The 14,696-nt window shown below is 40.0% G+C and overlaps 1 protein-coding gene across 1 annotated transcript in view; it reads left to right on the top strand.

Annotated features, from left to right (window-relative positions):
* The window catches only part of SPON1 (spondin 1), a 491,275-nt gene that overhangs the window by 359,287 nt on the left and 117,292 nt on the right, over nt 1-14,696 (top strand). The window contains exon 7 of the mRNA XM_089675872.1: nt 5,412-5,476. Coding sequence (XP_089531998.1) covers nt 5,412-5,476 — 65 coding nt within the window. The remainder of the gene's footprint in view (nt 1-5,411; nt 5,477-14,696) is intronic.

Genomic DNA, 14,696 nt, shown 5'->3' with positions numbered 1-14,696 from the left:
TCTTTAATTTTTTTTAGCAGTGTATTTAATTAATACGAAACGAAAAATCCCCATTTAATTAATTTAAAAAATCCCTCCACAGATTTATCCTGACTTCCTGACTACAATGAAGTGTTTTGATCTAAATGATATCTGCATCAAATTCTCATGTAGATGAACACACTGTCACTGTAATTTTAGTGATCAAAAACCTGTAAAAACGTTGCCTCGTGCTAATTTGTATCCTCCTTGACCTGTAGGATATGCTAACAATTTACACAAACCGATTTGTTTTTTCCCCAGTGCGCATGACAATGTAGTGTTGAAAGGGGAATAAAGCTGTCCTACCGTAAAATGCAAACCTTCACAATGAGTGTTATCATTGTTATATTACATATAATCTCATCTACCTAATCAGCAGATGTCGAAAAGCTGCATTGAAAGAATTATGGGAAAATATATTTTTTTTAATTTTTCACTATTTCTTTATTTTATAAAACATAGAATATAGTCATATATGTATCTAAAGTTGCTATAAAATTAAAGCTCTATCAGTCCCAAAATATTATGTATATTATTTTAGGATAGACTGCAAAAACTAAGACAAAAAAATAGAGCTGTGAGACTCAAACATTTTATAGGGAAAAAAAGACCCAGGGACTCAGGTGGTTAAGTACAGAAATCTCAAAGGTGTAAAGTGAATGCACTACAACACATGACTCCACATTTTTTTTTTACTTTTTCTGTATTGAGTATAGATCTATATTTTATTCCAAGCATGTTTAAATACACTTCTTTCTAAGATTAGTTTTGGCTTTCCTCTTGCTAGTTCGAGGTCATGTCCTTGTGTTCTTGACCTTGCGCCATATTGAAGATATTCCACATTTACACGCTCTTGGGAAGTTTCCCTTGCAAAGTGAAAAGCCTATTTACTTTTAATAAATCAACATCATCTCAACAATATATTTCAGATTTGAAGATGGTACAATATATAACTGTACATTCTATTCTGTTTTTTGAGCCACTGATTATCTACATCTATCGTTCTATATACCCATTCATGTTATATTTATATTGTTTTTGTTCTTAGGATTGTCTTTTGTATATTTTTTTTCAGCAAAATAACCTAACATACCTTTATTCCCCCCCAACCCCCCGAATTTTAAATCTGGCTTCTTACTACATGTAAAAAATTGTATTCCAGGTTTGCACTGAATGTCAGGTCAGCTAAAATCAAAACTATATGCAAACATTGCACTCATAACATTTCCTGGCTGAAAAAGGGCAGCATTAGACCTTAATTGCTGTAGTTTTGTATGAAGTAAAGCAGCAATTAGCTTCTCCGGAGGACTATCTGTTTAAACAAGGTCGTGTGAAACCGGACAAGGAGGAGACTAGCACTTGTAATTGGGTTTAGAATGCTGTACAATATCTATTTAGTTTCGAGGCCATCTTTTGAAAAGAAAAGATAATTATTCATAATATATCATTTAGTTTTAAGGGAATTAAAACACATTATGAGGTCTATTTATTTAAAAAAATGCTGGATGAATATCACAACGGGGCATCAGAAATCATTATTGCAATTTGCCTAATAGGTATATTTCCCAGGAGTGTCAGCTCCATCTAGTGGCCATAATGCAGTATTTTACTGATTGGATTATTTCAGGAAAATACTGCATTGTGGTCTCTAGATGGAGTTGATCATCTAAATTTTTATAAGGCAAACCCAATGTGCAGAGGAAGCACAAACACAGTTGATACTTGATGAAAGTATCTCAGCTGCCACAGTACAGTGGGATGGCAAAAGGGGAACAGAGCCCTGAGTCAGAGGTGAAGTTGCAGCCACAGTTACAGTGTGCGGCTGGGAAATGAGGGAGACTCAAATGCATGGCAGCGGATTACCTAATGACGGGAATGAGACTCATATATTGGGGCTGTTTTACCTGCCAAAAGAATTTGTATTTCAGTTTGTCCATTCCTGGGATTTAAATATCTCTGGCACATAGCACAGCCCTTTCTGGCAGGGTAGGAGACCTAATTTTTCTTACGAGTTATGTGTCTCCCCCATCCTGTGACTGGACAGTGAAAGGAGAAGCAGCAGGCTGATAAGCCATATCTCTGTTGCTCTGCTCTCTTCTTCTATCAGCATGTTCCTTGGACAACTGATTTTATCCCTGTGATGCTTCTCCCTCTTCTAGTCTGAGCACACAGCACAGCCCTGTCTGGCAGGGTAGGAGACCTAATTTTTCTTAAGAGTCATGTGTCTCCCCCATCCTGTGACTGGACAGTGAAAGGAGAAGCAACAGACTGATTACCCCACCTCTATGTTGCTCTTCTCTCTTCTCCTATCAGCATGTTCCTTGGACAACTGATTTTATCCCTGTGCTGCTTCTCCCTCTTCAAATCTGAGCACACAGCACAGCCCTGTCTGGCAGGGTAGGAGACCTAATTTTTCTTATGGGTCATGTGTCCCCCCCATCCTGTGACTGGACAGTGAAAGGAGAAGCAGCAGGCTGATAAGCCCATCTCTCTGTTGCTCTGCTCTCTCCTCCTATCAGCATGTTTCTTGGACAACTGATGTCCTCCCTGTGCTGCTTCTCCCTCTTCTAGTCTGAGCTGTGTTGTACATGGACTTTACAAGGCTGATATCAGGTCAGATTTGAGGTACTTACACTGCTTGCATTTAAAAATATTAATTGAATAATTTATTACTGAATACCAAGCTGCATTGATGTAGGTCTTTGGAGGTCAGCTTGTTGGTATAGGGGAGCTGCATGCTGGTTTTATTGTGCTCTTACTCATGTAGGCTAAAACCCCCCTTATAGTCGGAGGCCAAATTACTTCGCCAGGCCCCATATACAGAAGGACAATGTCCTCTACACCTGCCAGTGACACCTGTGCCAGTACTGACTATAGAGACATTTTGAAAGATACAGCATTGAGCATTGATTTTCTTCACCAGCTCTTCTCACACTTTTCACTTTATCAAGTTCAGCCTGAAGATAAAGAAGGGAGGCACCACACACACTTTGCAAGCCCTTGTACACTGTGATTCCAAGCCAAGCCCTTAACAGGGTTCTGTTCTGCAGCGGGCCCTAAAATAGGTACTCAGTAGGCTGCATCCAATGCCAGATCATCCCATCTATGGAACATCCATCACTGGCCACCACTGCTGCCTCTTCTGAACTGGCTGCTGCTCCTTTCCATTACTTTACACTCTTCATCATGGAAAGGGGTCAACTTGAAGGTTTACAATCTCTGTTCCCCAAATAGTATTCACTATAGGACTCTCTTTTCACAAGAATCAGACCAAATGTTGTTACCTAACCAGAACTTCTTTTACTGAAGTAAAGCAATTGTAAATACAGTTCTTTAGCTGTTTCCATAAGAGCATAATATGGTGCAACATCCAGAAAAAATGGCATTTTCCATTTTCCTTTTTTAAGTGCTGTAGCTGTGGTGCAAATACTCTTTTGTTGTCCTTGCCCCACAATAAATGAATAGTGAAGATTCAGTTATTTGTCCTGTGTCAGGGTCACATCATGGGGTATCCCCACTCTTGGTTAAACGACTACATCTTCATGTGCATGGCATGGAGTTATCAAAAATTTGCCTATTTGTGCCAAACACCATAACATCATGGCTCCTACCTACACACTTTAATTTAAATGTATAAGCCACAAAGGATATGAATCCACTATGTGTGCACCAATTCCTTTACAAACTCAGATATTACCTTGCAAAACTATCACAGAGCTAAAAAAAAAAAAGGCTTGTGTAGAGAGCAGAGCTGTGGGTGGGACACTGTAAGCCCTCTTATACCGGCTGCCTGTAGAAAACTACAGGAAGGGGCGGAGACAAGACCAGTCACTCTGCACAAGAAGAGAAAGCAGCAGTGACCGGTCTTTATTACAGGATGCTTCTGCACTGTTAAAGTGTAATTGTTTCATGCTGGATTACTGCGCAGATCTTAAAAAACACAAAGGACACCAAGATTCAAGTGAGAATCTGCATGGCTTTTATATTTGGACATTTTTTATTGCAACTATCAGCACCACTTCCTAACTGGGCCATAGTAAATATGTGTTCTCGGTTGGAAGTGGAATACCAGTTATAGCTGCAGCAATGTGCCATAACGCCAGTTTTGTTTTTTTCATCTGGGGATTTCCTTTCTGATAAAAGTGGTTTTATCGATGGATTCACCGCTAGATCACTTTTGGGGTTGTCCCCCCCTCTCGCTGCTTTCCGGTGGTTCTCAGGCTTACCTGGATGATCGGTGCGCCCAAGAAGCAGTCTGAGGATTGCGGTGGCTGGGCATAGAGATGAGGGAAGGAAAGATGGCCTCCACTCATCTCTATGGCCTAGGAGGACCGGAGCAATGTCATTATGTCACTTCCGGTTCCTGCCTATTGTAAACAAGGCCATTTTTTTTAAAGCAGTAGAGTAATGCTTTTTTTATCGAATGCTTTACATTGTAGACGAGAGATGTGGGGTCTTATTGACCCCAGATCTCCATAAAGAGGACCTGTCACTGCTTATTTATATCACAGAGGATAATACAAATATTTTTTTAAAGGGACAGTGTAAAAATAAAAAAATAAATAATTACGTAAATTAAAAAGCACAAACTTTAAAGCGCCCCTGGCCCTCCGTGCTTATGCGCAGTGATGAACGCATATGTAGGTCACCCACATATGTAAACAGTGTTCAAACCACACATGTGAGGTATCACCATGAATGGCAGAGCAAGAGCAATGATTCTAGATCAGGGGTGGCTAACCTGTGGCTCTCCAGCTGTTGTGGAACTACATTTCCCATGAGGCATTGCAAAGATGGGAAGTTACTGACTTGCAGAGGCATGATGGAACTTGTAGTCCTGCAGCAGCTGGAGAGCCGCAGGTTGGCCACCCCTGTTCTCCTCTCTATCTCTAATCTGGTAATCTGTAGAGATTTTTAAAGGTCACCTATGAAGATTTTTAAGTACCGTAGTTTTGCACCATCCATGAGCGTGCACAATTTTAAAGCATGACATGTTGGGTATCTATTTTCTGGGTGTAACATCATCTTTTAAATTTTACAAAAAAATTTTGTTAAATATTATTTTTTTTTTTAATTCATTAGAGTGTATTTTTACCCCAAAAAACTGCACTTGAAAAATCGCTGCACAAATACTGTGTGACATAAAAAAAGTGCAGCAACTGCTATTTTATTCTCTAGGGACTGGGTGGTAATCGCTTGTCGTACTTTTCTCCAGTTTTAATTAATCTAAATCTTACATACTATGACATATTCTAATCTGTTCAATCAGAGGATTTTTATTTAAATAGACATAAAAATATGGGGACATTGTATATTTGAATAAATGTATTCTTTTTAGCGTTCTTTTTGATAATACAGCAGCTGACAATATTTCTTTTCCTATTTTGCAGGGAGATGAAGTGTTAACTGTCATCAAAGCCAAAGCTCAGTGGCCGGCCTGGCAGCCTCTGAATGTGTAAGTGTGAAAAGACATATGTTTCTTCTGCATTCAAAAGTCTTCCCAATTTCTGTCTTGACAAGTGTTGTATCGCCGGTGTCCCAGAGGTAAAGTGATAAACTCAAGAACCACTCTTCTCTGACAAATCTACTGCTAACATCCGTGTTGGTTTCATTGCTCTGGAAATGTTGAAAATTACTCTATCTGTTGTAGACCGGCCAGTGAAAAATACCCAACGTAAAACAGAATCAGCCTGAGTCATTTATCATTTACAATATTGGTATAGAAAGATACAGAAGAGTTTCTTATAGGTGTCAAAATGAATTCATAGTTGGGCTTAAATGTAAATAATATACAACACATTGAGTTAAAGTGAACCTATGGGCTTACCATACCTTCTAAATCAACCCAGGGCTATAATGCAGATGGCTCCTGGTACCTGCTTGCATCTTCAATGTTCTCCAGGATGCCCAAAATGCAGGAAACTCTAATACACATGTAGGGATCATGCCTTAACTAGGAGTGTCCCTAGTCCAAGTTCAGTGGGCAATAGGGCTTTGGTCAGCCTGAGCTCTGATAGGTTTTGTTTCTGTATTAGTTAAATATTGCTTTGTCCAATCACTAGGAAGTTTATTGCCAGTGATGTAGGCCAAGGAAGGAGATGAATATTTGGGGTGACCTTCTAGAATGATCTTTACCCCCCATGTTTTTCCTGTTAAAGATGCCAGTGTAAAAAGAGTCTGGTCCTTTTGCCTCCTGGGCTGATGCTTGGAAAGGGTATTGCAGAGAGAAAGGATCAGGGGTATGGGGTTTTACAATCAACATGACATTACATTCTTACAACATACTCTCTGGAGGAAGGGGGTTCTTGAGATTTGAATGCAATCTTCAAGACAGTTAAAATTACAAAGAATTGTAGTTGTACACGCAGACATCTATAGACTTTCAATTTTTTATGCATATTGTAGCACCCTCCTAGCTAGTGTAGGTTGCTGGGGTAAAAGAATAAAGAGGCAGCCGGAATATTTATGGGGATCCAGCCAATCACTGGGGAGGTATGTCCAATAGTTGGCTGGAGAGCCCAGACAGAGTCTGAGGCCTGGGGCAGAGTGTGTGAATCACATATCTAGTCCCTGTCTGGGGTGGTCTGTCCCTGAGGGCAGGTTGGTGGAGGCTTTGATTAGGAGTCATCGAGGTCCCAGGTGGAGCTTAAGCAAAGTGGGCCCTATTTGCAAAGTCTGGTATGGGTGTTTTTTTGAGGGTCTGGAGAGCTTACTGAAAAGTACCAGATGGAAGTTGGGGGAAGAGTGTCCAGCTGTCATATGGTCGTGTAAGTCTGTGTCTCCATCACTGAAGAGTGCCCAGTGGATATCAGAAGGTGGCAGCCGATGATCCTGTGACAATGTGAGTTCATGACTCATTGTGAGTGCTCTGCCTTAGTGACTGTGTGCAGTTCTCAGTTCTTTAAAAGAAGTCATAGGCACCTTTCAGCTAGTAGAGAGTTGACTGAGACTTTTTGTGCAGATCAGTGTGAAGAAGAGTCCTCTGAGAAGTCAGTCCAGTAAATTCTGAGGTATCTTATGTTCCTTTCACCCCATCCAAGCTTATTTCTGTAATAGACCCTAAAAAGACACTCCTAGACTGATCTGTTTGAGCCAGTGGAATAGATAATATACTGTGTGCCTGACTTTGTGAGCACTAATCTTGGAGAAAGGAATCATTTATCACCAGGGGCTCTTTTGGGGGTGTGCTATATTATGTATTAGTATGTATAGCCAAATCTTGGTTTGATAGAATAGGAAAGGTTCTCAGAGACAAATTAAAAAATGAGAAAATCTCTACAAAATGACTTGAACTCCCCTCTTAGATGGTTGTCACCAGAAGAGGTGTCCTCATTGCAAGATTTCAACTCACCTTTAGTTCTGTTGACAACTATAAAACTTTGGATTTCCCATCACTTTTTGTCTCAGGGACAATGGTCACTAGGGCTAACAAATATGGTCCATCTATCCAGAAGGGACAGAGACAGCAATAAAACCTCCCAGGTGTTTAAGGGCTAATGCACATTGGTATGGGTATAGCCCTGAAGGCAGACTGTGTCTTCTGTATACTTCTGTATGCATGCTTGTGTTTACACCGTTGCATACAATCATTGTACTGATGGCTTGCACCAACGTACCGACACATACAGCCATTGATTTCTGTGGGTGGCTGTATGCAGAACCTGTAGTCCTCAGGCAGAAAATACTCCAGAAATGTACAATGATACAGACCAAGGCCCCCAAGTTTTTTTCTGAATGAATGCAAAGTGCTCTTTGATGGGACGAGGTGAACAGGCGGGGTGGTGATGTCATGCCCTCCACTTCATCCAGCTTCCAGGGGCAATGGCCACTATGGTATATTTAAAGTTACGCTGATGCAAGCTGGACCAATGTAACTATGTATTAAATATGAAAAAATTTTTCCTGGGTTGGGTTTTAACAATGATTTCTAGCCTTACCTTCAGCTTTGTATAGCTGTAAATACTCCTCCTCTGTACTTAAATTACTTTTTAGTACTTTTGCGTTTGAAGCTGCAGTAGATCAGATAGAGCCACCATCATTTCCTGACTGGTGACATGGAGCATCATGTAGCCCTTTCCTCTTACACCTTATTTTCTCTGATGTGCGCACATTCAATTCTTTGAATTTAAATTAAATTTAGTCATGAGGGTGGTCCTCATGCTGTGATAATATCAGGAAGCTATGTAACGAACATGTCCCTCCCACCAGCCATGATCTACCTGCATTTTGTAGAGAGATCCCGAATGGTTCCTATATAGCAGGGCTTGAAAAAGCAGTTCGCCCGCTCGCCAAATGCGAGGAGAAATTCCTCTGGAGAGCGGCGAGCAGTGAGCACAGATGAAGCATGGAGTGACTGCACCTGCGCTCCAAACCTCATTGTGAAGCCGAGTTCCAGTTTAAAACTTTCGGTTTCCGGCTTCTGCGGCACCACCGGTGAGGGGACAGGTGCAGGAGAGGTCATATCACTATAATGGAGTACAGGGTTACTCAGTAATGTATATCCCAGCTCCCCTGTACTCCATTATAGTGATAGGATATGTATACAGTATGTATATCCCCCTCCCCTGTACTCCATTATAGTGATATGACATGTATACAGTAATGTATATCCCCCCTCCCCTGTACTCCATTATAGTGATATGACATGCATACAGTAATGTATATCCCCCCTCCCCTGTACTCCATTATAGTGATGACATGTATACAGTAATGTATATCCCCCCTCCCCTTTACTCCATTATAGTGATATGACATGTATACAGTAATGTATATCCCCCCTCCCCTGTACTCCATTATAGTGATATGACATGTATACAGTAATGTATATCCCCCCTCCCCTGTACTCCATTATAGTGATATGACATGCATACAGTAATGTATATCCCCCCTCCCCTGTACTCCATTATAGTGATGACATGTATACAGTAATGTATATCCCCCCTCCCCTGTACTCCATTATAGTGATATGACATGTATACAGTAATGTATATCCCCCCTCCCCTGTACTCCATTATAGTGATATGACATGTATACAGTAATGTATATCCCCCCTCCCCTGTACTCCATTATAGTGATATGACATGTATACAGTAATGTATATCCCCCCTCCCCTGTACTCCATTATAGTGATATGACATGTATACAGTAATGTATATCCCAGTTCCCCTGTACTCCATTATAGTGATATGACATGTATACAGTAATGTATATCCCCCTCCCCTGTACTCCATTATAGTGATATGACATGTATACAGTAATGTATATCCCCCCTCCCCTGTACTCCATTATAGTGATATGACGTGTATACAGTAATGTATATCCCCCCTCCCCTGTACTCCATTATAGTGATATGACATGTATAAGGTAATGTATATCCCAGCTCCCCTGTACTCCATTATAGTAATATGACATGTATACAGTAATGTATATCCCCCCTCCCCTGTACTCCATTATAGTGATATGACATGTATACAGTAATGTATATCCCAGCTCCCCTGTACTCCATTATAGTGATATGACATGTATACAGTAATGTATATCCCCCTCCCCTGTACTCCATTATAGTGATATGACATGTATACAGTAATGTATATCCCCTGTACTCCATTATAGTGATATGACGTGTATACAGTAATGTATATCCCCCCTCCCCTGTACTCCATTATAGTGATATGACGTGTATACAGTAATGTATATCCCCCTCCCCTGTACTTCATTATAGTGATATGACAAGTATACAGTAATGTATATCCCAGCTCCCCTGTACTCCATTATAGTGATATGACATGTATACAGTAATGTATATCCCCCCTCCCCTGTACTCCATTATAGTGATATGACATGTATACAGTAATGTATATCCCAGATCCCCTGTACTCCATTATAGTGATATGACATGTATACAGTATGTATATCCCAGCTCCCCTGTACTCCATTATAGTGATATGACATGTATACAGTATGTATATCCCAGCTCCCCTGTACTCCATTATAGTGATATGACATGTATACAGTAATGTATATCCCAGCTCCCCGTACGCCATTATAGTGATATGACATGTATACAGTAATGTATATCCCCCTTCCCTGTACTCCATTATAGTAATATGACATGTATACAGTAATGTATATCCCAGCTCCCCCGTACTCCATTATAGTGATATGACATGTATACAGTAATGTATATCCCCGCTCCCCTGTACTCCATTATAGTAATATGACATGTATACAGTAATGTATATCCCAGCTCCCCTGTACTCCATTATAGTGATATGACATGTATACAGTAATGTATATCCCAGCTCCCCTGTACTCCATTATAGTGATATGACATGTATACAGTAATGTATATCCTCCTCCCCTGTACTCCATTATAGTGATATGACATGTATACAGTAATGTATATCCCCCTCCCCTGTACTCCATTATAGTGATATGACATGTATACAGTAATGTATATCCCCCTCCCCTGTACTCCATTATAGTGATATGACATGTATACAGTAATGTATATCCCAGCTCCCCTGTACTCCATTATAGTGATATGACATGTATACAGTAATGTATATCCCAGCTCCCCTGTACTACATTATAGTGATGACATGTATACAGTAATGTATATCCCCCTCCCCTGTACTCCATTATAGTGATATGACATGTATACAGTAATGTATATCCCCCCTCCCCTGTACTCCATTATAGTGATATGACATGTATACAGTAATGTATATCCCAGTTCCCCTGTACTCCATTATAGTGATATGACATGTATACAGTAATGTATATCCCCCTCCCCTGTACTCCATTATAGTGATATGACATGTATACAGTAATGTATATCCCCTGTACTCCATTATAGTGATATGACGTGTATATAGTAATGTATATCCCCCCTCCCCTGTACTCCATTATAGTGATATGACATGTATACAGTAATGTATATCCCCCCTCCCCTGTACTCCATTATAGTGATATGACATGTATACAGTAATGTATATCCCCCTCCCCTGTACTCCATTATAGTGATATGACATGTATACAGTAATGTATATCCCCCCTCCCTTGTACTCCATTATAGTGATATGACGTGTATACAGTAATGTATATCCCAGCTCCCCCGTACTCCATTATAGTGATATGACATGTATACAGTAATGTATATCCCAGCTCCCCTGTACTCCATTATAGTGATATGACATGTATACAGTAATGTATATCCCCCTCCCCTGTACTCTATTATAGTGATATGACATGTATACAGTAATGTATATCCCCCTCCCCTGTACTCCATTATAGTGATATGACATGTATACAGTAATGTATATCCCCTGTACTCCATTATAGTGATATGACGTGTATACAGTAATGTATATCCCCCCTCCCCTGTACTCCATTATAGTGATATGACGTGTATACAGTAATGTATATCCCCCTCCCCTGTGCTTCATTATAGTGATAGGACGTGTATACAGTAATGTATATCCCAGCTCCCCTGTACTCCATTATAGTGATATGACATGTATACAGTAATGTATATCCCCCCCTCCCCTGTACTCCATTATAGTGATATGACATGTATACAGTAATGTATATCCCAGCTCCCCTGTACTCCATTATAGTGATATGACATGTATACAGTAATGTATATCCCAGCTCCCCTGTACTCCATTATAGTGATATGACATGTATACAGTAATGTATATCCCAGCTCCCCGTACGCCATTATAGTGATATGACATGTATACAGTAATGTATATCCCCCTCCCCTGTACTCCATTATAGTGATATGACATGTATACAGTAATGTATATCCCCCCTCCCCTGTACTCCATTATAGTGATATGACATGTATACAGTAATGTATATCCCCCTCCCCTGTACTCCATTATAGTAATATGACATGTATACAGTAATGTATATCCCCCCTCCCCTGTACTCCATTATAGTAATATGACATGTATACAGTAATGTATATCCCAGCTCCCCCGTACTCCATTATAGTGATATGACATGTATACAGTAATGTATATCCCCGCTCCCCTGTACTCCATTATAGTGATAGGATATGTATACAGTATGTATATCCCCCTCCCCTGTACTCCATTATAGTGATATGACATGTATACAGTAATGTATATCCCCCCTCCCCTGTACTCCATTATAGTGATATGACATGCATACAGTAATGTATATCCCCCCTCCCCTGTACTCCATTATAGTGATGACATGTATACAGTAATGTATATCCCCCCTCCCCTTTACTCCATTATAGTGATATGACATGTATACAGTAATGTATATCCCCCCTCCCCTGTACTCCATTATAGTGATATGACATGCATACAGTAATGTATATCCCCCCTCCCCTGTACTCTATTATAGTGATGACATGTATACAGTAATGTATATCCCCCCTCCCCTGTACTCCATTATAGTGATATGACATGTATACAGTAATGTATATCCCCCCTCCCCTGTACTCCATTATAGTGATATGACATGTATACAGTAATGTATATCCCCCCTCCCCTGTACTCCATTATAGTGATGACATGTATACAGTAATGTATATCCCCCCTCCCCTGTACTCCATTATAGTGATATGACATGTATACAGTAATGTATATCCCCCCTCCCCTGTACTCCATTATAGTGATATGACATGTATACAGTAATGTATATCCCCCCTCCCCTGTACTCCATTATAGTGATATGACATGCATACAGTAATGTATATCCCCCCTCCCCTGTACTCTATTATAGTGATGACATGTATACAGTAATGTATATCCCCCCTCCCCTGTACTCCATTATAGTGATATGACATGTATACAGTAATGTATATCCCCCCTCCCCTGTACTCCATTATAGTGATATGACATGTATACAGTAATGTATATCCCCCCTCCCCTGTACTCCATTATAGTGATATGACATGTATACAGTAATGTATATCCCCCCTCCCCTGTACTCCATTATAGTGATATGACATGTATACAGTAATGTATATCCCAGTTCCCCTGTACTCCATTATAGTGATATGACATGTATACAGTAATGTATATCCCCCTCCCCTGTACTCCATTATAGTGATATGACATGTATAAGGTAATGTATATCCCAGCTCCCCTGTACTCCATTATAGTAATATGACATGTATACAGTAATGTATATCCCAGCTCCCCTGTACTCCATTATAGTGATATGACATGTATACAGTAATGTATATCCCCCTCCCCTGTACTCCATTATAGTGATATGACATGTATACAGTAATGTATATCCCCTGTACTCCATTATAGTGATATGACGTGTATACAGTAATGTATATCCCCCCTCCCCTGTACTCCATTATAGTGATATGACGTGTATACAGTAATGTATATCCCCCTCCCCTGTACTTCATTATAGTGATATGACAAGTATACAGTAATGTATATCCCAGCTCCCCTGTACTCCATTATAGTGATATGACATGTATACAGTAATGTATATCCCCCCTCCCCTGTACTCCATTATAGTGATATGACATGTATACAGTATGTATATCCCAGCTCCCCTGTACTCCATTATAGTGATATGACATGTATACAGTATGTATATCCCAGCTCCCCTGTACTCCATTATAGTGATATGACATGTATACAGTAATGTATATCCCAGCTCCCCGTACGCCATTATAGTGATATGACATGTATACAGTAATGTATATCCCCCTTCCCTGTACTCCATTATAGTAATATGACATGTATACAGTAATGTATATCCCAGCTCCCCCGTACTCCATTATAGTGATATGACATGTATACAGTAATGTATATCCCAGCTCCCCTGTACTCCATTATAGTGATATGACATGTATACAGTAATGTATATCCTCCTCCCCTGTACTCCATTATAGTGATATGACATGTATACAGTAATGTATATCCCCCCTCCCCTGTACTCCATTATAGTGATATGACATGTATACAGTAATGTATATCCCCCCTCCCCTGTACTCCATTATAGTGATATGACATGTATACAGTAATGTATATCCCCCCTCCCCTGTACTCCATTATAGTGATATGACATGTATACAGTAATGTATATCCCCCCTCCCCTGTACTCCATTATAGTGATATGACATGTATACAGTAATGTATATCCCAGTTCCCCTGTACTCCATTATAGTGATAGGACATGTATACAGTAATGTATATCCCCCCTCCCCTGTACTCCATTATAGTGATATGACATGTATACAGGAATGTATATCCCAGCTCCCCTGTACTCCATTATAGTGATATGACATGTATACAGTAATGTATATCCTCCTCCCCTGTACTCCATTATAGTGATATGACATGTATACAGTAATGTATATCCCCCTCCCCTGTACTCCATTATAGTGATATGACATGTATACAGTAATGTATATCCCAGCTCCCCTGTACTCCATTATAGTGATATGACATGTATACAGTAATGTATATCCCAGCTCCCCTGTACTACATTATAGTGATGACATGTATACAGTAATGTATATCCCCCTCCCCTGTACTCCATTATAGTGATATGACATGTATACAGTAATGTATATCCCCCCTCCCCTGTACTCCATTATAGTGATATGACATGTATACAGTAATGTATATCCCAGTTCCCCTGTACTCCATTATAGTGATATGACA

Source organism: Staurois parvus, unplaced genomic scaffold (assembly GCF_062004578.1).
Source record: "Staurois parvus isolate SC_StPar_1 unplaced genomic scaffold, SC_StPar_1.0 ptg000159l, whole genome shotgun sequence".
NCBI classification, from domain to species: domain Eukaryota; kingdom Metazoa; phylum Chordata; class Amphibia; order Anura; family Ranidae; genus Staurois; species Staurois parvus.
This window is presented reverse-complemented; position numbering and strand designations above follow the sequence as displayed.